At 39.4% G+C, this 26,881-nt stretch overlaps 1 protein-coding gene and 1 non-coding gene across 5 annotated transcripts in view; one reads left to right on the top strand and one right to left on the bottom strand.

The window, feature by feature from the left end:
• The window catches only part of gjc1 (gap junction protein gamma 1), a 45,690-nt gene extending 24,887 nt beyond the window's left edge, over window positions 1–20,803 (top strand). Inside the window, exons 2-3 of one of the 4 annotated variants that reach the window (XM_085155582.1) lie at window positions 1,044–1,141; window positions 16,231–20,803. In XM_085155582.1, coding sequence (XP_085011708.1) covers window positions 16,285–17,742 — 1,458 coding nt within the window. In that variant the 5' untranslated portion in view covers window positions 1,044–1,141; window positions 16,231–16,284 and the 3' untranslated portion in view covers window positions 17,743–20,803. Of the gene's footprint in view, window positions 1–1,043; window positions 1,142–4,953; window positions 10,777–16,230 lie in introns of those variants that run through there. The other 3 variants (XM_085155581.1, XM_085155583.1, XM_085155580.1) reach the window with 3 other exon arrangements.
• On the bottom strand, window positions 4,223–4,294 carry trnac-gca (transfer RNA cysteine (anticodon GCA)). Its single transcript has one exon. It is a non-coding gene; the product is annotated as a tRNA-Cys (tRNA).
• Window positions 20,804–26,881: the final 6,078 nt, after the last annotated feature.

The following is a 26,881-nucleotide window of genomic DNA, read 5'->3' as shown; positions in this document are numbered from 1 at the left end:
AAGACATCAATCAGCCAATGTCCAGAGAACAACTTTGAAAGACCTTCAGAAAGATTGGAGAACTATTGCTCACACCACACCACCAAAAAAAAAGTCTGTCTTCTTGGATGCAAAATAAAGATATAATAAGGAAAGGATGGCTGGTTCAAGGCTTTTATACAGTACTGCATACTATGGGGAAAGTATGAAGAAGTTAAACACAGGAGTTTTAAGAATTTTCACCAGTGGGCCTGAAAAAGAGGGACCAGTTTAATTTATTAAAACCAGGAAGGAAAGTCAATAAAACTTCTGCATGGTTATCTTTGAGATTTTATATATATAGACAATATAAATATTAGTCTATTTATATTGCCGTAATATATTATGCCTATTATGTGAACACAACTATGTTTAGAACTCCTTATCAAAGACCAGTTTCCCCATGGGACAAAAAAGTTTATTTTTAGCTTATCTTAATGTTCCCCCACTGTATCTGTATATTTACTACTAAGATATGTTTCAGGCAGGACCTTTTTCTTTTTTAAAGTAGCCTGTTGGGTAATATATTAAGCAAAAAGCCCGGCATACTTGACTCCAGACAATTCACCAGTCTAATGGGAGCTGAACCATTAAATTGCCTGTTAATTGGAATTTCAGCACTAACAATTAAGTATATATAATGTATTTAACATACCATGGCACAAAGAAAAAAAAACTGCCCGTGGCTTTCCTCAGTGTATCTGAAGTGTCAGATTACTGTGTAGGTTCTGGCTTTCAGAAGGCTTTACGGTCACAGTATACCTATATTGCGTATTTAGTGCAGAAGTACAAATCTCTTGTTTGCATTTATTAGAGGTAGTCCTACTCCACTTGGAAGCTGTGACTCTTTTGTGTCACATAAATTAATAAATTAATGTGCAGCATGTTTTTGCCGTCCCGCTAATGAAATTCCTATTTTGCAGCAATAGTTTGGGAACCAGTGGTGTGGTATTTATAATGCACTTCTATGTGGTATCATATTTAAAGAAATGTTCTCTTCCTTTATCTATCTTCCCTCTGCCCAGCTTTTCAGCTCCTGCGGTATTAAAGATACGCTGCTGTAAAAGAAGTCATCTGTAATCCTACATGTGCTGTATGGCCCCTCTAAAGAAGGCTCATCAAGGTGAAACTCTTGTATGATTTTTTTAGACACTAAAAGCATGATAGCAGGTTTTTTGGGATGAGAGGGAAAAGCACACACTGTGCATCCAGGTGTGTGATATTTAGCAGCAGCAATCGCCTCGGGAGCAGAACCGTCAAACAAGTGAGCGCACTGTAATGAAGGACTAGCCACTTCCCTGGAGAATGTGAATAATGTGAATAGGAATAAATGACATACAGTACTTTGCAGGAAAATACACTCACACACACTCACACACACACACACACACATGCACACACACTTTTTCTGCCCTTAGAACCTGTCACCAGTGGGTAAGGTGCTCCGCATGCGCACACACAGGCAAGCACGCACACTGAATACATCCATGCCTGAAGACACAACAAGAAATAATAATTGTGAGTCAGCCTCACATATGCATACAGACACACACATACAGTATATACACAGACACAGCCAATAGCCAGTCTGCTTTTTCCATAGGAACATATTTTGTTGTTACTGGAGACATTATTTCAAATTAACCACACATTTTATTCTCATTAAGTGAATATTTTACACACCTTTGATTCAATAATACAGACCCACAGATGCTTCCTCAGCTCCATCCGCCCTGCTCCTCTTCCTCAGTCCTTCTCTGACAGGTCTCTATATTTGCAGGTGAGCCTGAGGAGATGATAGCAGTGTGTTTTCGTGTGCGTGCGTGTTTTGGGGACTTGCTCTGCATGATTATGTATGATAACATACGCATGCTGAAGTATCCATTCACCTCAGGTTAACTCGTCTCCTCAACACTAATTACAGATGTTAATCTAATCTGCGGCCGATGAGTTAAATGAGGCTTTTTATGGCAATTCATGAGATGAAGTGTGGCTCAGTGATGTACGTGTGATAAGAACACACAACCTAAACCTTTTAAGAATTTACTATCTCAAAAAAAAAGCAGTTGTCTGTTTTACTCCAACTAATGGCTGCAGCTATATGAGAGTCAAACAGCAAATATGAATTTCTGCACTTTTTGTCTCTTTTCTACGCCATTTGCAGCATAGATTATCTCTTCTAAAATAATTGCAAAATGCTGTCACTGGTTTGCAAAATCTTGTTCACTGTCACTAGCATTAGCTTGCTTTATAACTAATGCATTTAGAGTAGATAAATGCATGCCCATCTAAAGCCTTATTATCCACACGGCTATAACTGTGTGATGATAGCATTATACGATAAAATACGTTTATTTTAAGATGTTTAAATGCAGGGTTTTTATGGTTGAATTCTGCTAAGAGAAGATATATGAAAAGAAACGAGCAGCAACAAAATGCTGAGCGGAAAGCTTTTCGATTGTCTGCCACCCTGTTGCCTCTGACATGCAGCAGAGCTTTATCACATGTGCAAAGATTCCTGTTTACATACAGCAATTGAAGAGGCAAAATGGGAACCTGTTGATCTACAGATAAATGTTCCACCACTGAGCTGTACTCCCTCATGATTTGTACGTGCTTTATCTGTGAATTCAGCTCTGTTTGATAATGAACTGTATCCACAAAGCCCGAGTCAAGGAGGCAGCCTCTCTCTGAACTGCAAATATTTAACAGCCCAAATGTGTTTGTTCACTCGTGAGTCTCTGCATGTTTGTGTATGATAATGAACCTGCGCTTATAGCATCCATCCTCCCTCTATTAATTAATTTGCTCCATGGCACAGATAAAAATCAACAACAGTTTATTATTTCCCGGGATTTTTGCTTTTTATCGTGGAGGAAAAAAGGCTTTTAAACATTTCCACACATGAGATGAAGATACATGAACCTTACAGAGAACTCATATACAACATGCTCTATAATAGCCAATAAAAGGATCAGAAGTCACCTGAATATGAATGTAATTTATATAATGATCTTTAAAAGAATACCTGACACTATTTTTTTTTTTTTAGCTTGAGAGATACAGTATGAACAATAATTTATTTATTTCTTTTTTTGGACATGGGCATTCTGTACTCTGGATTATATAGCAGGCTGGTCAGTTCATTAGTGTTTAATGCTATTTAGAGTGTGCATTCATTTATGGCATGCTTTCTTAGGCTCCAGTAGTTGCCTGGAAAAAAATACATACAAAGACAAATCTGAGTGCCCCCTGTGTTTGCTTTATATGCCCATAAGTCCAGGAGCGCTGCTTACGGTAGACTGAGGTTCATTTAATATTACCTCCTGTAGAGAGGCTGGAATGCCCTGAATGAAACAAGCAGGGGAAATTATTGTCGCAGAGCGTGAACTACTGGCATTGTCATACAGGAGATTGTATAACAACTCATCCACAGGTGCCAAACTGGAGCCTATCAGCTTCTTAAAATCTGCGGTTTTCTGTTCTAATTTCATTTATTCACTGGAAGAGTTTTTCACAGAGGAAATAGATTTTGCAGATGATCAAATTAAAGAGATGACTATAATGATCAAGCATTTTCAGACAAAACTGATGAAGCCCAGCTGAGTGACCCCCCCCCCCTTTTTTTAAACTTGTGTTTAAACATTCATGTGTGATAATGTCACATTATGTGTGATAATGTCATAGTTAGAAAAGGGCATTTTGATCCATAGTCTGACGCTTTATCTTTGTGCTGTTCCCCCTAATGTAGGGTTCACATATAGTTCAATCCATGAATAATGTAAAAAATTAAATTTCCTTTTGCTCTCTCTGATGTATTTAATGTTTCTATAGTGTTGGCTGCCTATGTATCCAGCTCATTTCCTACAAATCTAAAAAAAAAAAAAAAGAGTACTTCCTATGATAAGGGAAATGATTTTTCACTACAAAGGCAGCATTGATTGACTAGTGATAAAGGATTCTTAAAGGAACACTGTAGCCTCTATAAGCACCCATGATTTTAATTAATATAGCATTTTTTAAAAAATACAAATGATCTGTTCTGCTAGTCATAACTCTAACCCTTTGCACTGCAGATGTGCCATACAGTGTATGCATTGCCAAACGTAATTACAATAACATATGCTACGTCATCCTTTGCTTTGCAGCTTTCGGATCGGGTGATATTGTTACCATCTTTTCATAATACCACTGTAGTGCAAAAAGGGGACACCCAGACTTGAACTGGGGACCTCTTGATCTGCAGTCAATTGCTCTACCACTGAGCTATACCCCCTTGGTGTTAGCCCAGGAAATGACCTGTATATAAAGGCAAATGTAGATCAAACAAATGACGGGCTTTTACGTGTTCTTCATTTGTAAACAAATAAAAGTTGTTTACATCCATGTGATGAACCCACTGACCTGCTGTACTTCCTGATTGGTTCAGTGGGATGGTTGCATCCACTTAAACTTTGGTTGTGAATATAAAACCTATTAATCCCCGTGAAGGCAGACGAAAGTGGTAGCTAAAGTTAAACTGGAGCAGTATAAACTACTCAGACCACAAGAATGTTTCTTGCTCCCTGATTAATGTTAATCAGGTGAAGAAACTCTGTAATAGCACTAGAATGGACACAGGAGGCAGCAAGTAACCCTATAAGAAGAGGGGCTGGTTTGGTATTTATCGTAGAAATAGATTGCAGCTGAAGTGAAGTGTAGAGTCACTGGAGATGCTGAGATTTGAACAGCAAACCATTAAATCTAAAGGGAAATATTTTGTTTTATACCACCTTCTGCACAAGACATGCAAACATGCTTTCTGATACAAACTGCTAAGCCAACCCAAACATTAAAAATGATACTTGCTTCTGAGTTTCTTTCTACATGCTGGCCCCATTAGATACATGGCCTTTAAAAGTAAAATTAAATATATATAAGATCAATATATAAGATAATATATATAAGATATATCAACGATTAAATATCTTTAAGTATCCCTATCTTTTCACAATTTTCCTTACCTACATGTGAGACTAATGTAGTAAAACAGAGAAAATAAGATCCCGCCACATTTATTGACAATGCATAAGATTAGAATTTAGGGAATTTTAAGGTTCCCCGTTTGCATTTTATTCTAAAAATCTAAACATGAATTAGAAACTCATAGAAACTCGATCACTGAAGCACACACAAGCAGTCAGACCAGCCTCTCCTCTTTTTATTAGAACGTCAGGAAAAAAATTACAATTTATTCCTTGTTTGGTCATTTTTGTTTGTTTGTTTACATAAATGAAGACATTTCCACTACTAATTGATGTGGAAACGGCATTAACGTGGAAAAAAATAACTTTGTTAATTAAATGAAATGTCAAACTTTCAAAATTTCTTTGAGGATGATCTCCTTAAACATTTCCCTCTTGTTTAAACATCTGTGTGTCAGTGTATCCTCTCAAATTTATGTTTGTTGATTCATATGTTTACAGCAACAGCTTCGCCTCCACTCTGTGAGGTGTTCAACCCACCATTGAAGAGCTTAACTTGATGGCTGGCATTTGAAAAATTGTGGTACTTTAATTTGGTAAAATTACGACAGTCTTGAGAAAGTTTACCATCAGGAAGTCATCGATCAAATTTAACTTTCTTGTTTAAACTTGGAAATTCCACACTGCACATGCAAATGGGTCCAAAACACTCCACACATCTTGTACAATTTTTTCATAAAGCTAAACTTTTTTGATGAAACCCATATTTTAAGATGACTCGGCTGTCTTGGGCTTCATGCATATTAATAGCTACTCATCATTCTACGGCTCTGAAAGAGATTTCTTTAATGGCCCGGGTGGAAGTATGTTGCGAAAATACTGACAAGAAGCCAAATGACAACTTTGTCACTTAAGCCTCTTCTTTAAGTGCTTCACTGTTTACATGGACGATACACAGTAAAATGAGCCAAATTAGTTTGGTTTATGCAAGCCGAGTGAGGGATTATGGGTGCTAAGCGGTCCCAATCTCCTCAATCCATCTATGAGCAGCCTGTGTTATGACTTGCTCATATATACACATTTTTTGAAGGCTGCTCATATGTGCTCAGAATATAAAATGCACACAGAAGACTTAGAAGAACCCAGTGTTGATGACTTGCCTCAAATGTTAAGCAGTGAAACTGTTGATTGTTTGCTTTGGTGCTGTATGGAAAATCAAAGGCTTGTCCTGTGCAGTATGACAAGATCTGCATGTTATCTAGCAGCACGCATGACTACTGCATATATATGCAAGCATATGCATGTGTGACACAGATGTTTGCAGTTAAAAAAAAAAGGCATGCTATTATGGATGGTTTTTGCACATGCTATTTGTGTTAACAAATTCTGGTTTCTAGTTTACTCTTATTTGAGTAATTGTATAGTGTGTTTCACATAGGTTGCAAATGGAATTGCATTAAGGATCTCTTGATTTGATTTGTGTACTCACCTTACAGTATAATGTGTCATGCTGAGAGACGTTGTTGTCAATGTGGTGCTATTTAAGTAAATACTGAAATTAAAACTAAAAACTGTGGACAAGGGAAGCAGTTAAAGACAGTCAAAGTTTGTGGCCTTCACAGGGGGGCAACCAGAGTTGAACTGGGGACGTGTTGAGCTGCAGTCATATACTGTAACCCACAGCTAAACCCCTCTGTGTGGCAAACTAGCACTGACAGTAACATGGAGTATGTCCATTTCATGTCAGCAGAGAAAAGAATAAAACCATCTCTCCCCCTCAATGTCTGTGTAATCACACAAACACAGACAGTCTTTCACAGAATGACTTACTGTGTATTACTTGAATGTTAAAGCTTGTCACATAGTCTGATTAGAAGTAGCTGTAAATCACGATAAGCGTGCTTAAAAAACTATCACAAATTTGACTTAGCTCCAGTTAAGGATTTGGATATTCATTCCCATCATTACTCTGAACTTCAGCATCAGCACCATCATTAAAAACAACTCAAATGAATTGACATCAAAGGAAAGAATGTTACCAGGGATACTGCCAACATTAAAAAAGACACACATAGGAAGGAAACTTGGCAAAAAAAACATTTTTAACCAAAGCTGTGGATTTTGAGCGACATGATATGAATTTAAAGAAGAATTATACTCTGTGCTTTCCTAGCGTATGATCTGTGAAATTCGGCGATAGGAATTGGTCCGCTCAAAGGAGAGCGATAAGAAAAGAGGCTGCGATAGCGTGCAGTCCTAATTTGAGCAACCACCACTGGTGAGTGGATTTGGACAATATCAGACGAACATCTTTTATTGTTCATAGCGTGCATGATTATGACTCATGAGGAAGCGAGGGGAGGGGGAAGAGGGAAGGAGTGAGGAGGGCATGTGGACGCTGGAAGAGATGGAGGATTATGATTGAGTCTTCGTGCTTCTGAAAGCACCGACTAAAGTCCATAAACGTTGGCAATAAATGTTCATGTTTTGTTTCCCAACCTTCAATCGAGAGTACACTGTGTTGTCAAAGAGCTTGCAAAGAAAAGCGTCTGGACTTCTTTAAGTTGCTTGAAGACGTTTCACCTCTCATCCGAGAAGCTTCTTCAGTTCTAAGGTCAAATGGTGGGGAGTCCCAGATTTAAACCTAGTGGGAGTTTCCCCCCACAGTGGGACAAAAGGATCCCCTGATGATCCTCTAATCGCCTGAGCCAAGGTGTGAAAATGGGTGTGGGTCACACTGTGTTCTTTCATTGTTGCCCATATGATGTTGGGAAGGGATGGTGTGAGTGTGTGTGTAGTTATCCACTGGCAACAACTGACTAAACCTTTGGGTCTGAAAAGTGAACACAAGTGAAGTGAAAAGCCTGAATGTGGGAACACTGGGAACTTCATTTAGTGTACCCACTTCATTAGACACTCTTTATCTTCTTGTTAATGCAAATATCCAATCAGCTGATCATATGTTGTAGACATAGTCAAAACCTGCTGAAGTTCAAACCAAGCATCAGAATTAGGAGGAGATGTGATTTAAGTGTCTTACTAGGAAGGCAACAGTAACTCAAATAAACACTACTGACAAGCAAGTATTGCTTGAGTATTGTATAGTATACATACTCAATTGAGTATTGTTTAAATAGCACAGCCTACCTGAATGTTATTGCTGATCATGTCCATCCTGTGAACATAACAATGAGTTCATTGTGATCAAATGACCCACACAGTCATAAGATCTCCATCCAGCACTGTGGAATATCATGGAATAAGAGATTTGCATCGTGGATGTGCAGCCGACATATCGGAAGGATCTGCATCGTGTTTTATTTCAATATTAGGCCAGTTTTGAAGACAAAGGGGGATCCTAACTGGTGCTAGCAACATATAGTGAATATAATGAATTGTTTAGTGTACAATACGATCAGTTGTCCATGTCTATGGGTTAGTTTATGCTGGGGGAAAAAATCGAACAAACAAAAACCCCACAAAGAAACAAAAAAACAAGTTCATGTAAAATTATTGTTTTGATTGTTGTCTTTATTTTTATTTTATTAAATTATTGATTATATTCATAGTTTAGTAAGTGTTATGTTTTCTTTTCTTTTCTTCTGTCCTGGTGAAATCTGCAGCATTTAACATTCAGTTTTTATGGTGCTATATAACCAGAGCGTTACTTCTGTTTTCTTCTTTTTCGTCTTCTCCTTCTTCTTCTAAATATGGAGCAAATGAAGCATGTTATAAGTCTGTAGAAGAGGGAATTAATGTAAGTGTGAGACATGCTTACCTCTTTTGCCTCTCCTTTGCCTTTGTTCTGAAAGGTCACATAGAATAAACATGTAAAGCCTGTTTTAGTAGCTGTAGCTGCAAGTAGTACTTATGGCTTAAGGGTATAGTCAGTACTGTCACAGTTACTAATTATATGAGATTGGACATCCAAACCTCCCATGTCATGAACAGCTGACAGTGAACTGGCTAAACAACAACAGCTGGTTAAGCTGTTACGCATTATTGTACTAACCAAAATAATAATTTCCCCCTGATAAAGAGTTGAATTACATCCTCACAACGTATGAGAGTTTATTTACCATGTGTCTGAGTGCAACAATGTCAGACCCACTTCAAAGAAAGTTTGGATAACAACAACTAACAGCAGCTAACTCCAGCAGCTAACAGCAGTGGCAAAAGCAGTAGCCCTTATTGACAGACAAGTTCAGGATATCTTCAACAGCTCATCTCAGTATCGCTGTCATCACATAGAAGTAAGCTTCACTAACTCTTCCACTTGTATTAGTGTCCTTTTACAAAGTTTTACAGCCTCTTCCTGATTAATTAGACATGGATTCATATTGACAGCTGAATTAAACGGTGGATTGACATCCGCTGTAGCTGCAACCTACAATCAACTCACATGTAGCAGTGAGGTTTCACATACTGTAACCTTCAATATAGAGATGAAATATCCTGTAGATATACAAACACATTAGTCATTTCAACATTCAGCTTTGTTTTTCTCAGTTCAGTTAAAGCAGACAGCACAACTTGTGGCCCTTAAGCAATGCTGCAAAAGCACAAAGAGCTCTAATTACAAACCTACCTTTAGATTTGCTGAAATCCTCCTCATGTCCTGCTTCTCTCCAGTGGCTAGAGGTCTCACAAAATCAGTGAGTTGAGAATTATTTACCTCCAAAAGCCCTCCTATGTTTTGACTGTCTGTCAGTCCTAGACCTCCCCCCCTCCTTTACCCCTCCAAGGGGTATTAACCCCCCCACCACCACCTCTTCCTCATCATCACCACACATATAAACACACCCCACCCCCAACCATGACCCAGTTTGGAGGGAATGAGGGGGGTAAGTGAGGACCATTGTGTGAGTACCACAGGGAGAGAGGCAAGATGCTCTGCCTCTCTCATTCCTCTCCCTTTCAGGAAGGACTCACACTTGGTTAAGCACACACACTGAGACTCTTCAGAGAACGTCCAGAAAGCCGAGTGTTTTGTTGTGAGGTTTTTGTTGTCGAAATGCCGCTTTTGATTTTAGGTTAGGTTTGTTTGATGTCAGGCGAGGTTAAGAGCCTGTAAAGGAGACTATAAGTGAGACGAGGAGATAGAGATGAGCGGGCCTGATGCTGAGAGACAAAGGACACAGTACCTGGCATCCGGGAGAGAAGGAGTAGAGTGAGTATGCTGCTTCATCACTTTACTGTTGTTTTTTATAAAATTTCCAAGTATTTTTTTTAATCTGAAATGATGTCAGGTTGCCTGACCAAAGATCCAGTATTTCCAAAACGAGATAGCAGATGAATGACTTCCTGAACTTGTTTGTAATCTTCTGGAGAAGTTACATTACTATTTCTAACAGCGTAAGGCACAGATGCACGTGGAGAGGCTGCTCCTGCCTCAGAGATTCTTCCTGTAACATATGGAACTAGTTTTCCGTTGTGTTCCTTCCCTTCGGAAACTATTAATGAGGGATTTTTTCTTTTTTTGCCACAAACGCAGAGAGGCATGCTTCTTGAAAACCCGCCTCTCTTATGTAAAATGGAAAAGACTTAATTTAAGCAACGAGCTCCTCATTTTGAGATCTCCTTATAGGCCGGGGTCCATGACCATTTTTTAAAAAAAAACTGTCAGCAGTTTCTGTTTTTATCTTTCACTACTGAGATTGATTTGAATTCCTTTATCTTTTCTCCTGCACGTTTTATGAACCAGAGGCCCAAATCGGGGTGCAGTGCCTGCTTAACTCTTTGGAATTCATAGTTTATTTGTGTTTCATGGCCGCCCACATTGATCACTCTGCAAGTAAGTTTGATGTCTGTTTGTGTGTGTGTGTCTGTGTAGAAACATGAACCATAGAATCTGAAAACAGATGTTAATTATAGTGTTCAAAACCATTTGTCATTGAACCGAATGCTAAGTTACTCTTGACGTGCATGATTTTAATCACTTGAGAGAATTTTTTAAACAGTTACTGCTCAGGAAAAACAGAAGATAGTCAGAAAATGTTGGTAAGAATTTCCTTTTTAGCTATGCTGGATTTTTGGATGATTTGAAACAGTACAGAAAATCCCTTTTCTACTTAATCCACACATTTGCCAGCTGTCAGTCCTCTACTGAAGCTGTAGACATTAAGATTTATTGTAATTATTATATCATGATATAGTTGTTATCTTTTAGTCAAACTGCAGATTCACAAAGCAGAAGCAGAAGCTAATGACCTTGTTGTGACTTGAATTTGGTGGTTTTATGTTCGGGTCTTATTGCTACAAAACAGCCATGATTAAACCCAAATATGACGATCCAGGGGGTTATCATGGACAGATGTCTGGCCAGCTACTGCGTGAGCAGATTAGTTTGATCTGTGCCGTCTGCGTAGGACAAGTTGGGACTGTGAAGGGCAACAGTGAAGCCTGAAGATGCCACTGGCAGAACAGAGGGAGAGGGCACTACGGTGCTGACCCCCACACAAGGACAGGCAGAGGAGTTCTGACTCTAGAAGATGCTCAGAAGTCTCTGTCTTTCCTCTGATAACTCTGAGGCTTCCTTTTTTAGTGTTAAGAGAACAATCAGCATTTCTGGTGAATTGTGGAATAAGACATGTCACTCTCTTGGTACGATATAAAATGCAATAGCAGAAAAGACTAATGACAGGCTACAACACATACACGACTGACTTCACTGTGCCTGAATTTACATTGCAACGCAAATTAATTATTAGCTGCAGTGTTCATTCTTTGGAAAGAAATATGTCTTTTTTGTGATTAAGCTTTCCAAGGACAGCATATTAAATTTCTGAACACACTACAGCATTTAGAGCACGGGCAGCTTGGAACTCAAGCACTGGAACTCGGCTGATTAAATTCATGTTAATATAAAAATTGAAAATGTTACTTTATGACAAGCAAGCAGCGCAATTAACTCTTCTCCCAGTGGAATAGTTCTTTTTCTCTTGCTGGTTTGCCTGCCTGTCAGCCACGATATTCTGCTTTAGAAATAATTGCTGAATGTTTATTTTCACTATATGACTTTGTAGATGTGATTTTTATTTGGTGAAAGAAGATAACCCATCAGCTCAACTCTATAAGTACTAAGTACTAGTATTGTACTTGTCTTGTTGGATTTAGTAAGTACTAAATGCAACAAAACCTTGACACGGGGCCTTGTTGAAGACAAGTAATATATAATAAAATATAAATAAAATACAGAGGACAAAAAGGGAAGCAGACATATAAAGTTTAGGTATACATGCTGTGATTATCAATGTGATAACGTTTCTGGTTAGATATTGAAAAGAAAGAGAAACTTTGTCTGCCACTAACATCTACAGATAGGTCCCAGAAGGCAGTAAAAGTTCAAATGAGGAGTGTTTTAAAGGCAGCAGTCCAACAGCAGATCAGCAGGATCAGGAGCCAAATCATCGTCGACTGAATAAAACGCTGACAGTGATTTTTTTTTCTTTACAATCACTTTAAAAACACTAAGAGAGATCTAATGGATGATTAGCAGACTAAGAAAATTAATTCCCTGTGGGAAAACAATCTGTACTTTAATGGCTGCGGACTGACTGATCAATGACCACTACTGTAATTGTACAGGTTTGCTGGTCTGTGAATGAGTACAGTCGGAGTAAAGTGCAATATGTTAATTATGGAAAATGTTCCCCCAAAAAAATCAATGCAATCGCAATATGCATTTCTAAATATGGTGACCAGTAATAGAGTCATGCAGAAAGAGTTATACAAACAGAAACAAATGTATAAATATACGCATTAGTGTGCTTCACTTAATTAAAGTTCAACCAAACGCTAATAAATCTATTAGTTTTACGTGCGCTCATTAGAGGTTTTTCTTTTCTCTGTTTTACAGTACATTTATTATTCAAACTGCCCTGAAACGTAGCAAAAAACCATTAGACATTCAGTCCTTCTTCTCAAGGTAGTACATAAAGTATAAAATAAACCTATGCTAAACATGATATATATGTAATTTAAGTACAGCGTTCAATATTTAAATGCACAACTTGCTCCAAAACTACTCCAAGTTAGTGTGTGCCAAGTCACAGGCATTAAACTGAGGGGGCCTTTGAACTTGTAAGTGTGTCTGCTTGTCTGTCGGTCTACATACTATATCTGGATGTGAGTCTCTGTGGATCCTGCAGGAGAAGAGTTAGTGACTGAGGGGATCCCTGCGGTGACGCTCACTGTAACTGTCTGTTAGATTCAGTACGTAAGGGCTGTGATGTGGAGTTTTCAACCCCCGAGAAGTGATCGTGTTAACTTCTGACCTTGTACTTCAGCGTGGCTCCGATATATCAAAGAGAGACTGATACATCTGTGTTTGTTGACCTGTGATTACACAGTCATGACCTTTTTGCAGATGGCTGTGGAGCCATTGATCCTGACTGTGATTCTCTTTCAAAGCTCATTAGTTGGAAATTGCTGTGTTTACACTGGAGGGGATTTCCTTGTGACTCTTACCATTTTTAACTTTTGAACTAGAGTCTGCTGTGCTTTTTGACGTTTTCTTGTGTGGCATGATTTCCACCAATTTGCTGTTCATTCTTCATATCAAAGTTTTCGACAGAAGGTCTGCCTGTTGTGTCTGCACGGTGCTATTCGGGAGGCTGACTCACCTCGGTAACTTAATGCACGGAGTCAGCTTCTTACCCCTAACTGCCCCACTAGCTCCTGAAGACGTAAATTGGATGAGAAAGCAAAATGCCAGGTTATATGCAACTAAGGTAGCAGGAGGATTAAACACAGGCAGCTGTGTGCCTGGATCAGAGCCTCTCTCCTGGTCAGGGTGAAGCTTTTCAATTCCTGGTGCAAAAATTACCTAAGGACTTAACACGGGTGAACAAGGGCCCATCAAAGGACATAGTGAAGTTCCTCTATTACTTGTGGATTTTCAATGATTGTTTTAACCTAAGCCTCAAGCTAAATGCATAAAAGGGTTGTCATGCATGTTTTACAAACCTACAGAACATTTTTTAATCTTTTTTTGTATCTATAATTGAAAACTATGGTGGGTTAACTGTATTATCGGTATGTTTGGATAAAAGGGTGCAGCATTGCTTTATCAGCTATAATGCTTAACCAGTAACACAATTTTTAACAGATGAATAAAATAGCGAAGTAGAAAAACAGCTGCAGAAACCAAAATTGTTTTATATATCAGTCTGTGCTCTGATATAGATGTACTCACCTCTGCTCTGGAATTTGGGTATTTCACCACCTGAGTCAGTAGGAGTTAACTCTGTTTTAGAGCCAATTGAGGAAGTGCAGTTTTGGGCTTCATTGGCTAAATTTCTTTAACCACATGATTAGAATAGACCAAATAGAGCTCATATCAGATATCAGGAAAAAAGATTTGCAAATACAAGCCAGTGAATTAAATAATAAATAAAGCAAGCTTGCAGTTCAAGTGTCTGGGATCTGTAAAATTCAAAATAAATCAGCTCCATGACTGAACGAGTCAAAGTAGTGCTGGACCATAATGCATATTACTACCAGGAGCTGTAAAGTGACCGCATATCAAAAAATACTGTGTGAATAACACACCAAATCAACAGTACCTGTTAGGTGAAGAAGTCACGGGAGAAAAGGTAAAAAATATAGCAAAAGGTCCAATGTGAAAATACCAGTACCATAAAATAAGAAGTAGAAAAGTACAGAAAGTAGACAGAGAGAAAAGATAGAATAGCCTTATTTAATCAAACTTTCATCTCTGTGGTTGCTTTTTTGTCTGTAGAACTGGATATTATTAGCTAAAGGACAACTGTGCAGAAGAATTATGTAAAGAAATGCTGTGATGTAATGCAGGAACAGTCAGACAGAGGTCCACGATGAAAGGACACTGTTATGACTCTTTGTGCTTATGGCAACCTCTTGCTCCGCTCCGGCCATGTGCTGCTTACTCATATTTGTTGCTCACAGACTCTTAGAGTTGGCGCTCTTTCAAGGACTTCAACGCTCACTCTAACTGCAAAAAGACTCTCAGAAGGAGCTGTTGTGCACTCACGTGTTGGTAATACACACACCGGAGCGTACTCACACAGAGGATTCCTGACATCTACCTCCTGTGTCTCAGGCATGCCCTTATATGGTCAGAATGATCGATACTATCACAAGCCTTCTTCAAAACATTCCCGCCCTCTTGACTCCTACTGGAGACACAAAGCAGAGGGCTGGGAGCTCATGCGTCTCTGCTATAGCTACATTTTCTCTCTTAATGTAGCTCATTTGAACTAAGCTCTCAACCTGCTTGGTAAGGATATCGTCCCTGGAAGCCCTTTAAAGCCCAAACTAATCTCGTATTCATGCCTGGATTTTCCTCTCAGTCAAGCTGACAATAAGCCATGCGTTACTGTGCCTTCATAAGGGGGAAAGTTCTGTGGAGGTGCCACACTCATCCCCCAAAGCCACCCTCAGGGACAGCAGTGTTTGGGTTCAGCTCCACTGCCTGAGATAATGTGGGTCTGCTGCCTGAAATCCCGCTCCAGTAGCTTGCGCCTGGCCACCTGCTGGTTCTGCTGGTGAGGACGGACAGCCTGGAGCCCAGACCTAACCTACATAGGCAACATGTCTCTATCCCTGAACTGCACATGCACACATGCAGCAGAGTAGAGTTCAATTCCATTTACCTCCCAACCAGAACAAACCAGCGAAGTTAATACAATCCTGAAAACTGCACCTCATACAGAAGAAGGCTCACTAAGAGGATTTATTTCTTCTGAAAGAGATAGGCTGTTAAATAAAGTGTGTGTGTGTATTTGGTGATAGCAAATTCCCTATTTGGATTATTTCAGCTCCTTCTCAGTGCTGTTTGATGGTATTTTTTTTAATACTGAGATCCTCTTTCCACCCTGTTTGGTCTGCTAATTCTCTAAAAAGCCCAAAGTTGACAGCAACCTCACTGTGGCACTGAGCTAAAATCAGTGGGCTTGCATTTGAAATGTATAGAGCAACAGATCAAATTAAGGACTTAGTGACTCCGTGAGATCAGAGGGGAACATTCATTTTAATTAAGGCAATTATTATGTCACACCCTTAACCATCTTGCTGCTAAACTTGCAGGGCTAATGCTATTTCTGCATGAATTAAAGTCTTATTAATATTTGGACAAAAGTGACTAAATGCTTTGATCATGTTTTGAAATGTTGGTGATACTCGTGTGGAGGCATTTACTGTCAGCTCGCTGCACCTTCCTTGTTTCACTCTTGTCTTGACACGTTTTCTCTTTCTTTACTTTCTCCAGAGTCTGTGAACAGGTGAGAGAGGGACACTGTCTGCCCCACTGTCCAGCGACACCATGAGCTGGAGCTTCCTCACGCGGCTGCTGGAGGAGATCCACAACCACTCCACCTTCGTGGGGAAGCTGTGGCTCACCGTGCTCATCGTCTTCCGCATTGTTCTTACTGCCGTCGGGGGAGAGTCCATCTACTACGACGAACAGAGCAAGTTTGTTTGCAACTCAGGCCAGCCAGGCTGTGAGAATGTCTGCTATGATGCCTTCGCCCCTCTGTCTCACGTCCGCTTTTGGGTCTTCCAGATTATCTTGGTGGCAATGCCTTCTCTCATGTACATGGGCTATGCTGTCAACAGAATTGCACGATTAGATGAAGCCAAAGGAGGAGCTGGATCTGTTGCTGTTAGGACAGGAGGAGGGGGCTACACGCACAGAAAACCTAGGAAAATGTGCTTTGGAGCAAGACAGCACCGAGGCATTGAGGAGACCGAGGAAGACCAGGAGGATGATCCAATGATCTATGAGGTGCCGGAGATCGAGCCCCCAAAAAGGCCACGGGACCCACTACAGCCTACACCAAGACCCAAAATCCGACATGATGGGCGTAAGCGAATCCGAGATGAAGGGCTAATGCGGGTCTACGTTTTGCAGCTGGTGACTCGTACGGTGTTGGAGGCTGGTTTCCTTACAGGCCAGTATTTGCTGTATGGTTTCCGTGTGATGCCCATATTTGTGTGCTCAGGGAAACCTTGTCCACACAGTGTTGATTGCTTTGTGTCGAGGCCTACAGAGAAGACCATTTTCCTGCGCATCATGTATGGTGTCACTGTCCTTTGCCTCACACTCAATGTTTGGGAAATGCTCCATTTGGGCATTGGTTCCATTTGTGACATTCTTCGCCGTCGCCGCTGCCCACCTCAGGAGGATGAGTACCAGCTGGGCCTGTTGGGTACCAGCGGGGGTGTGGAGGGCTCAGTAGGGGCAGCAGGTCCTGAGGCAGGTTCTGAGGGAGGCGTAGGCGGAGATGGTGCTGCCGATTATGTTGGCTACCCCTTCTCGTGGAACACCCCGTCAGCTCCACCTGGTTACAACATTGTCGTGAAGCCAGAACAGATGCCCTACACAGATCTTAGCAACGCTAAGATGGCATGCAAACAGAACAGGGCTAACATTGCCCAGGAGGAGCAGCAGCAGTTTGGCAGCAATGAGGACAATTTCCCCACCGGGGGAGAGGCCCGTGTAGCCCTGAACAAAGACATGATCCAGCAAGCTCATGAGCAACTGGAGGCAGCTATCCAGGCCTACAGTCAGCAGCACCGGGCAGAGGAGCAGCTTGGGGACAACCAGGATGACAAGCCCCAAAGTAACATTATCCAGGCCCAACCTCAGCCACAACCCCAGCCTCAGAAAGAGCGCAAGCATAGATTTAAGCATGGGAAAGGCGGGAGCAGTGGAGGTGGAAGCAGCAGCAACAGTAGCAGCAGCAAATCAGGAGAGGGCAAGCCCTCTGTATGGATTTAACCCCAGAAACAGTGACCCGTATTGAAAACATGTAAATATTGGAGACTGGATGATGAGCTGTTGCAATGTTTCTTGGATATTTAAACACCATTATGCCTTACAGAATCCTGCAAGCTGGAGAAGATGCGTGTTTGCGTATAATGGTGTGTAACGGAAAAAAAAGAGAAAAAAACATGTGATATTGCAGCTGACAAATTGTTTTGTCTGGGTAATCACTGTTTAACTTGAAACATCACACCAACACAAACTATGTTAGGCTACAGTCTGTCGTTTACATGTGTCGTTCTTCTCAAGCCCCAAAGCAGATTATTGACCTCTGTTTTCTTCCCGTTCACCCTTTCAGGAGAATCCCAGGAGCATAATGTGTTCTCTTGCAAAATTAGACTGATTCCAAATTGCCGATGATCACAATGTAAATGCAATAAAATGATGCATGATTCCATGGTGCCGCCCAAAGGATTGGCTTTATAGTGCAGTGAGAAGATCACCTTCCTGAAAGGTTGTGTCCTGTCACTCATGTTCCATGTCTGCTTCATTAATAGTGTTATATTGCTGTGACTTTGCATTTGACCGTGTGTTTGTAAATGTTTGTTGTGTATTTTTTGATAACAGTAGTACACCAGCTGCTACAGAAACCTATGAGTACAGCTGGTGGATTTTTATCCAGTCTACATCTGAAATTATCTGTGAAAAAATAAATAATAAGGTGCAGAAGCGATCCAGATTTTATAGTTTATTCTTAAATATCTCATTTTCTCCTTATGGCTTTTCATGGCTCAGTACCATCGTTCCTCTATCTGCCTTGTGTTTGGCTGCCCCCTGGTGGTGTCATCAACGGGGCTTGATACTGGGGAGAAGATACCAGTTGCCAATGCTACCTGCATCCAGCAACACCTTAACCAGCTGTAATGTTCCTTTTCTATTGACAATACTTGTGTCACTTATGTCTTCCCAGTGCTACAAGTCCAGTGTTAGATGCACAAGGCTGCAATATTACAACATTGTAATGGAAAAGGTTTAAAGCCATTACTATAACACAGTGAGACCAAACACTGTTTGTGTGATGCAAGTTGTCAGTGCCAAGATTTTATGCTAGGCTGCCACGAAGCCTGGTTGTTTGTAGCTTTGGAATACTGTGGCCATGCTACTCCACTTGTGGAAATATGCCTATGTGAGACCAACCCTTTTGTAAAAGTCATTTTTCTTTTTGTTTTTCCTTCTTTTTTTGTACAACAGTATGTCTTGCATTTTTTCATATGGGATTTAAAATGATAAAACTTCAAAATGGAGTCAAATTTTATGTTCCAGACAGTGTTTTATATGAAAACACTCTGTTTTTCAATAAAGTTTTGTTTTGTTTTGTAAAATAAATAAACAAAAAACAAGATCTTTTGAAAATGAATTAGCTGTATGAATATTTATGTTTATTGTGATTTAAATTGCCTTCTAATTGTAAAAAAAAATGTTAAATAGGACATAGTATATTTTTATAATATGTTAACTACAGTGACTTAAAGAAGTAAAGAAAAAAGTCTTTTCCTTGTATGTTGCCGTATCAGTATTTAATGTATGTAAAAAAAAAAAAAACCTCTGGGCTGTATTTTAATAAACAGTGTCACTCCTTTTTCAACACTGGTCTGAGATCTGATGAACACCGTTGTGGGTCATTGAATCCAAGTGCCAAGTAATTCAAATAATTCGAGCTCCACAGTAGCTTCCCTATGACGGCAGGAGGAAAAACCATTAAAAAAGAAAGTAAATAAAGTTGATTTAATACATTTCATGTTAAAAGTCTACAATTCTCTCAGTAAACATTAAATGAGTTAAACAAAGCATCACTCGTGAAGCAGTGGCTGAACACATAGCTTTCTAAATATGGAATACAGTGCAGCAGAGTGCTTGAAAAACCTTTTTGGATTGTTCACCACTGGGCTCCACATGTCTATTCATCAAGCCCAGCCATCATTAGACAGACGTAAGTCACCCGAAGCAATCCAACCAGCCTTACCCAAAGCAGTGATTGGCTTGTCTGAAGCAACCCTAATCCCAATAAGCCATAGGTGATTTACTGAGAATTTGCCAGTCCCTGTCAGTCTTTTCCCTACAAGGCATATCAACCCTCATTACATTCTTCTCCAGTAAGCAAAGTTTCTCCACTGCTGCTGTTTTTTTGAGAGAAGGCAATAAGATCCAGCAGGGACCACAAGAGGGCGACATCCTGTTAAATAAATGAGATCTTCAGGAGCGAGTGAGAGCGAGTAAAGGCCATTCTGTTAAGAGTGCCACGAGGGTACTCAGCGACCCCATCTGCTTAGATCTTGATGACTGCCAGCTTGTGTTTGTATATTCAAAACATCTCCAACTTGTATTGTTGAGAAACTGAGAAATTTGGCCAGCTATCCAGGTCAAAAGAACTACCCTGTGGCACATTTGTGTGTTTGGCATGACCTGTTTTCTATTCTGTGCTGAGTGACTGGAGAAAAAAATAGAATACTAAAACAGAAAGTGTTCACAAATGGAGTTTATGCCCCTCTGTATTCTGTCCTTGTTATCTACAGTAACATCCAGTATTAACCAAACATCTCTAAAATCTTATAACAAGGGCTTTGTTTTCTTAGAAAAAAACAAGAAAAAAATTAAGGTAAACTAAGATGCCCTGTCTGATACACAATAGTGTGAATATGTGTTTTAGCTTTGTGGCAGTGGATTTCCAAGACAATAGAAAAAATTCTCAATACAAAAGTGCTTAATCCTCCAGCTCTCGCTGCATGTCTGTGTAGATTTCTGATGTTTGTTGATGATGTTTGTGCAAGTACTTCAAAAGCTACTTATCACAATTTTTGCACAACTATTTATGAGCATAGTGAGGTCAACAAGCTTAATTGTATTTGACTTTTTAACCCTTGAGCTACCAAGCCGCTAAAATAACCACATTATATTCCCCCATACTGTTTCTATATCTGTGATAGATATTCTATTATATGTTAAATTAAATAATTATGGTCTTCCATTATTTTTTATATCACTGAAGATCGATAAAAATCAATCTTGATAGTCATGATAAAAATCTCTGACTTTTATCATGACTCTGGTCACTTTTAGTTATTATTCTGCTGCAGTAAATCTTGCTACTTTACTTTCTACTTATATATATATATATATATATATATATATATATATATATATATATATATATATATCAACCTCCACTTTATATTATCCTTGTCACACCACTGTGCCAATTCATGTTAATAAAAAATAGTAGCAGCATGAAGCATTTTAACAATTGAACTGATCAACGATATATATCAGTATAAATCTGGGATCATAAATAATCCCACTTGGTCACTTGAGGGTTAAAAGGTTTCAGCAAACTAAATTAACTTGAATGACAGTGGCTGGATTGGCAGTACTGGCAAAACGATGAGGTGCGGGTATTCATACTCAAACATTTTATGACATAATGTAGTGAGAGAAAGATTTTGCTGTTAAAGACAATAGAGATTCCAGGAAACATAAACACACCTTGTGATTTTCAAGAAACTTTAAGGCTGAAAGACTCTCGTCACAATTGGAAGATTTTGGTCTCAGTTGAATTATCAAAGAAGAAGAACGAGGTATGTGGGAACTTTTCTGGAAAACCATAACTGGTCTTGTCAGTATCTGGGGGAGGAGCAATGTTCCCACATTTAAAAACAAAAGTTTTTTAAATGGCTGTTTCGGATTAAATGTTTTGTGAATGTTCACAAAAACAGCTGTGTTGTTCCCTTAGATGTTTCCTCTAGTTAATTGTGTAGGTTGTGACAAATGAAAGAAAATGTGCTGAAAAACTCAGATTCTCATTGGTATTTGAGTGTTTTTCTATGCCTTTTTGTAAAATGTACATTTCTTTGAGTGCCATTGTTGTGTCCCTTTTTTCATATTCTTCAGCGAATGCATTTGAGTTGCATGTGAAAGGGCCTATTTTACTATAAAAAAAAATAAATCAAAAGATACATTACATAAAGTCTCTGCATCTTTTGTTTTGGGTTCACAGCAAGTAAAATGGTTTCCCTGTTCTGACACACTGAGTGTTGTCCTCTTCTTGTTGTCAACACAAGATTTGTGTTTGATTTTGATTGGTGAAAAGCAGGAGGCCCCCACCATCCTATCAGGAGAATTACAGTCACACAAGTTGATATCACCAGCAGGAACAACCGACGAGATTGAAGAGATGTCATTTCAGTTTGTGTCACCCATGACATTTTGTTTGTCGCTTTGGCAGTCCACTTGGTGAGTTTGTGAGCGGAGAACATGTGAGTCTTTGAGGCCTTGTGTTTCCTCCAAATAGCCCCTGACTCAAAAAGCTTTTATATGAAAATGAATATATCCTCACTCTCTTTTTTCATCAAGTTCAGAGTCTAGAGAATACACAACAAAAAATGGAAAGTAGACAGTGCATTTTTGTTATTTGCTGATATAAAAAGGGTCCCCGGAGAGAGTAGCCTGGGGGAACAAGTGGAGTGCTGCAGCTGGGTGTTCAAACAAGGTCACTGCTACTATGACTGGAATCCCACAAGCAATGTCTGGGATAGGAACTTGTGGCAGCGGGCTATTTTGTCTATAAAGAAACAAACATTAGTGCCCCTAATTGGCTAGATGCACTGACCCTACTTGTATGTCATTTTAAAGAAATTTTACACCGTTTCTCTAAGCGGGCATGGGGCTGCCCTAGTAGCCTACTTTTGGAATTTGTTATACAAAGTCTATGAATTCACAACCACATGTTTGAATGTGTGCTTCGTTTACAAGAAGGGAAGAAGAATGTGCAGTAAAATATAGGCCGTCAATATCACAAGTTGGCAAAAATATGATCAAATATATGATATCACCAGATCTCAATCAGATAACCTTTTGGATATGGTGGAATATACATTTACATCATGGATGTGCAGTTGATGAATCTCCATCACATCAATATTGAACAAAATCTCTGAGGAATGTTTCCAGCACTTCGTTGAAAGGTACTTCTGAAGTGAACAAAGGGGCTGTACTGTCTATATGATTAGAATTACACATCACTAATCAAAATAAAAATCTGGAAAGCTGCACAGCACCTCACGATGAAACCTATAAAAAAGAAATGATTCATGTTTCCTTTATTACCTACCTGGGGGATATAGCTATCTATCTAGCTATAGATAACATAGACAAAAGTCATACGTCAGCAGTGTTGGGAAGGTTACTTTTAAAATGTATTCCATTACAGAATACAGAATACATGCCCCAAAATGTATTCTGTAACGTATTCCGTTACGTTACTCAATGAGAGTAACGTATTCTGAATACTTTGGATTACTTAATATATTATCATGCTGTTTACAACTACATGAATGTACTATTGCTGTGATTTATTACTGTTACTGAAGGTCCGCGGCTCCGAACCGTAGTAAAGGGACCTCTGGCTAATACGGTGGGTTCTGTGTCGGGCTCGTAGCCGAAAACTAGCTTTACTTTGTTGTCTGGGTCAACTTTGCTAGCGAGAGACAGAGAGAGGCGTTGAAAGGCTGCTCCAACGGAACTTATTGTTTTTGGAGGAAAACACGGTGTACAGTCGATACTTAATAGCTTACTTACAACTGGGCTCGTCAGGCACTCTTCTTGGCTGCAGTGGTTATTATTATATTTACATGCTTCCAGCTCCCGTTTTTGCTCGATGTACTTTTCCTTTTTCTCCCTCCCTCGCTCACAGACACATAACGTGTATGGCAGTCCATTCTCCCTGCAGCACGGACTACACTGCCTATGATGCTACATTCTTTAGAGTTATACCTGTAGCATTCTGCCTATTAGCTTAGCACAACAACAACAGGCGCTCTCTCACCCAGGAAACACGCAGAGAGAGAGCGTCACCCTGTAACCATGGCAACCGTAACGCTGCCACCTGGAACAACAGAACGTAGCTGTCAAACAAAACCCAAACAGGCCTGACCCGCCACAATATGAAACAGGGAAGTACCGCCGTGTAATCCATTTATTTCAACAAAGTAACTGTATTCTAAATACCACCTTTTTAAACGGTAACTGTAACGGAATACAGTTACTCATATTTTGTATTTTAAATACGTAATGGCGGTACATGTATTCCGTTACTCCCCAACACTGTACATCAGAAGTGACCAAAGCAGGTGGGTCATTACAGTATATGAGAGATTTAAAAGTGAAATACTGTACATTATATATGCAGTGGAGAATTTGCTAAATTTGGTGTCCAGTTTTGGGTGCTATGGGAAAAGGCATGATCTGTAACTCAGGAACAATAGGATGTAGCAAGCGGTTTGGAGATGAAGGAAATAACTGTGCACTCACTTAAATATGAGTGAAAAATTAAGGGTTTAATATTTGATGTTATTTACATGTTTTTGTTGTTTTTTTACTTTAAGTTTCTGAAGCAAAGGATCAATATACCATTCAGGTCATCTTTAAGCTGACAGAGTAACTGTATGCTCAAACAGCACTGCCAATCCCATGGTCAAAGTGCTGTGTTTTTGAGCAGGTGTACGTTTTTATAATGAAGTATGTAAAAATAATTTCAAGTTAAAATTTGGAAAATTGTAAACAACAAATAAATAATAATTGAACCACTTGATTTAATATATGCTTGTTTTACCTGACAGTAAATGTTAAATAAAATGGTTAAATAACTTAATACATTCTTAAAAGTCTTTTAATTCTTTTTTAAATGAAAAAAGTTAATTTATGGCCCATTTCTAACTTTTGAAGTAAAGCACTGTGTGTGTGATCATTTCAAAGGTTGTGGACACAAGTAATGATTAATGGTTTGAGTTAAAAGTATATAAAACAGTGAAATAAAATAAATAATCTGTTCACTTGGAAAAGATGTTGCTGTCCTGCCAAAAACACACGTTTCTATTGCTAAATTAAAATACATGTTGCTTGCTTGGAAGTGCAAACAATGTGGTATTTCTGGTTACAGTGGTTATGGACCTCACCACCCCCATCGATGCATTTTTTTTAGCTGTGCGTGTCAGTGCAAAAAACCCCACATCAAGATACCATCGGCCATAATGACAAACTGAACCAACTGCACATAAATGTCTTTTCTTTTGCTTAAAATTCTATTGCCTTTGTTTGTATTGGCAGAATTTAGAAAATGATACCAGTCTATAGTGATTCTATTTATCACATTATAGTTTGCATCCAAACATCATGTCACATTTGGCCTCTGAGCTGGGTCTGTACATCATACTTGTGTTTTTGCTCCCTACCAAGAATTAACACCACAGTTCTTGACTGTTGCTCATTTTTGTTCATTTTTATTCTGACAGCTTGGTCCTTCAAGCTGGATCTCAACATCTCCCCCACTCGCCTCGGGAACATGACTGGGGCTTCTTAAAATAAAAGACCTCCACCCCAGTGGTTTTAAAAATGCTGTTTCAGGATGTAAAAAGCAGGACGTGATATATGCTGAGGTGTAACCTCTGAGTGAAATCTAAATATTGTGCAATGGATTTTACCTGCTATTTGTTTGTCCAGCTTGATTTGGTGATGGGCAATTTAAAGATTCTTCTCTTCTGAATGTCAAGGTAATCGTGCAGAAGGAAAAGCCTCCATGTTGTTGTCTCCACCATGGATTGTTTCATTACAAGATATAGTTAAATGTGAAAGTTATCCTCTGACTGTTCTTTATGATGTACCCATGGCTAAGACATAAACAATTTACCTTTACTCTGTCTTCTTGGAAGGCTTTCTGACATTAATAGGAGGAAAGTGTTTGTAGCAATAGGTACATCAGTTTATTTCAGATTTGCATACAACTAGGTGTTGTTTTTCATTATTCATGATTTTTCACATGCTGATAGCTCCCATCACTCATCTTCTTTGGAAAATTCTATTGACTTCTCCTTGTGTTTCATCTGAAAATAATAGAATCAGATTTATGCCTTTGTGCCTATATTCAGTAAGTTTCTGTTGTAATACTTGTTTTACTTTACATCCCTCTGCTGACGTGAGTCTTGCAGCAAATTACTCCTTTTATCTTATCAGTGCATCAGAAATTCCTTCATATCTGATAATCTGTACTGGTTCTCCCAGTAGAGCTAGTTCATCCATCCATTATCTTCCACTTATCGTTATCAGAGCTGCAGGGGGCCAGGAGCTTATCGCAGCTACATATGAGCCAGGGCAAACCCTGGACAGGTCGCCAGTGTGACACAGGGCTAACACAGAAAGCCACTGCAACCTTCTTGCTGTGAGGCAACAGTGCTAACCACCGTGCCACCACGTTGACTGCAAATAACAGATTACTTGTATGAGGTTAAAATGTAGTGGCACATTGTTGCAGCAAACAGTCACCTCACAACAAGAAGGTTCTTTTTTTGAGTTCACTGGTAATTGGGGCCTTTTCATCTGAAGTTTGCATGTTCTTGCTCTGCCCCTGTGGGTTCTCGCCCAGGTACTCTGACTTCCACCCACAGTTTAATGACAGACATTTTAGGAAATTACATTAAATCACATTCTAATCTCAAATCTCAGCAGGTTTTCAGTCTGTTAATGGCTTCATGACTCTAAATCATCAAATCATAATCAGAGATGGGCAGTAACGTGTTACTTGTAACGCGTTACTGTAATCCGATTACTTTTTTCAAGTAACGAGTAAAGTAAGGCATTACTATTGCAAAAACTGTAATTAATTTCCCGTAGGAACGCTGCGTTACTGCGTTACTAAAACCGTGATTTTTTTGTGAGAATGTCTAATGACAGTGACGTAAGCAAGTGCGACTTTCGTGGCAACAGCTGTGTGCAGATCAACAATGGATAATATATCGAGTGCGGAGAGAGTATGAGCGTGCAGCGTTTAAAGCGTGGAAGTACTGACCTTACTTTAAGTTTGATTCCATAAAAAGTGACAAAAACATTAGCGTCCGTTGTGCGTGGGAAGAAAACTTCTTTTTACAGAGAAAAAAAACCCTAAACTTCCAAGCAAGCACCGAGTGCGCTATGACGTAATGGGAAATTCACAGAGAAACTCGCGGATTCTTCCACTGACCGCTGCGGCACACCTGCACCAGGGTAAACCTCCGCCTACCCTACTCCTGCTTTACAGGTGAAAATAGAGCAACAGGACCGCTAGTCTTTG

This window comes from Neolamprologus multifasciatus, chromosome 4, assembly GCF_963576455.1.
Source record: "Neolamprologus multifasciatus chromosome 4, fNeoMul1.2, whole genome shotgun sequence".
NCBI classification, from domain to species: domain Eukaryota; kingdom Metazoa; phylum Chordata; class Actinopteri; order Cichliformes; family Cichlidae; genus Neolamprologus; species Neolamprologus multifasciatus.
The sequence above is the reverse complement of the archived record's forward strand: the minus strand, read 5'-3'. Positions and strand labels throughout refer to the sequence as shown.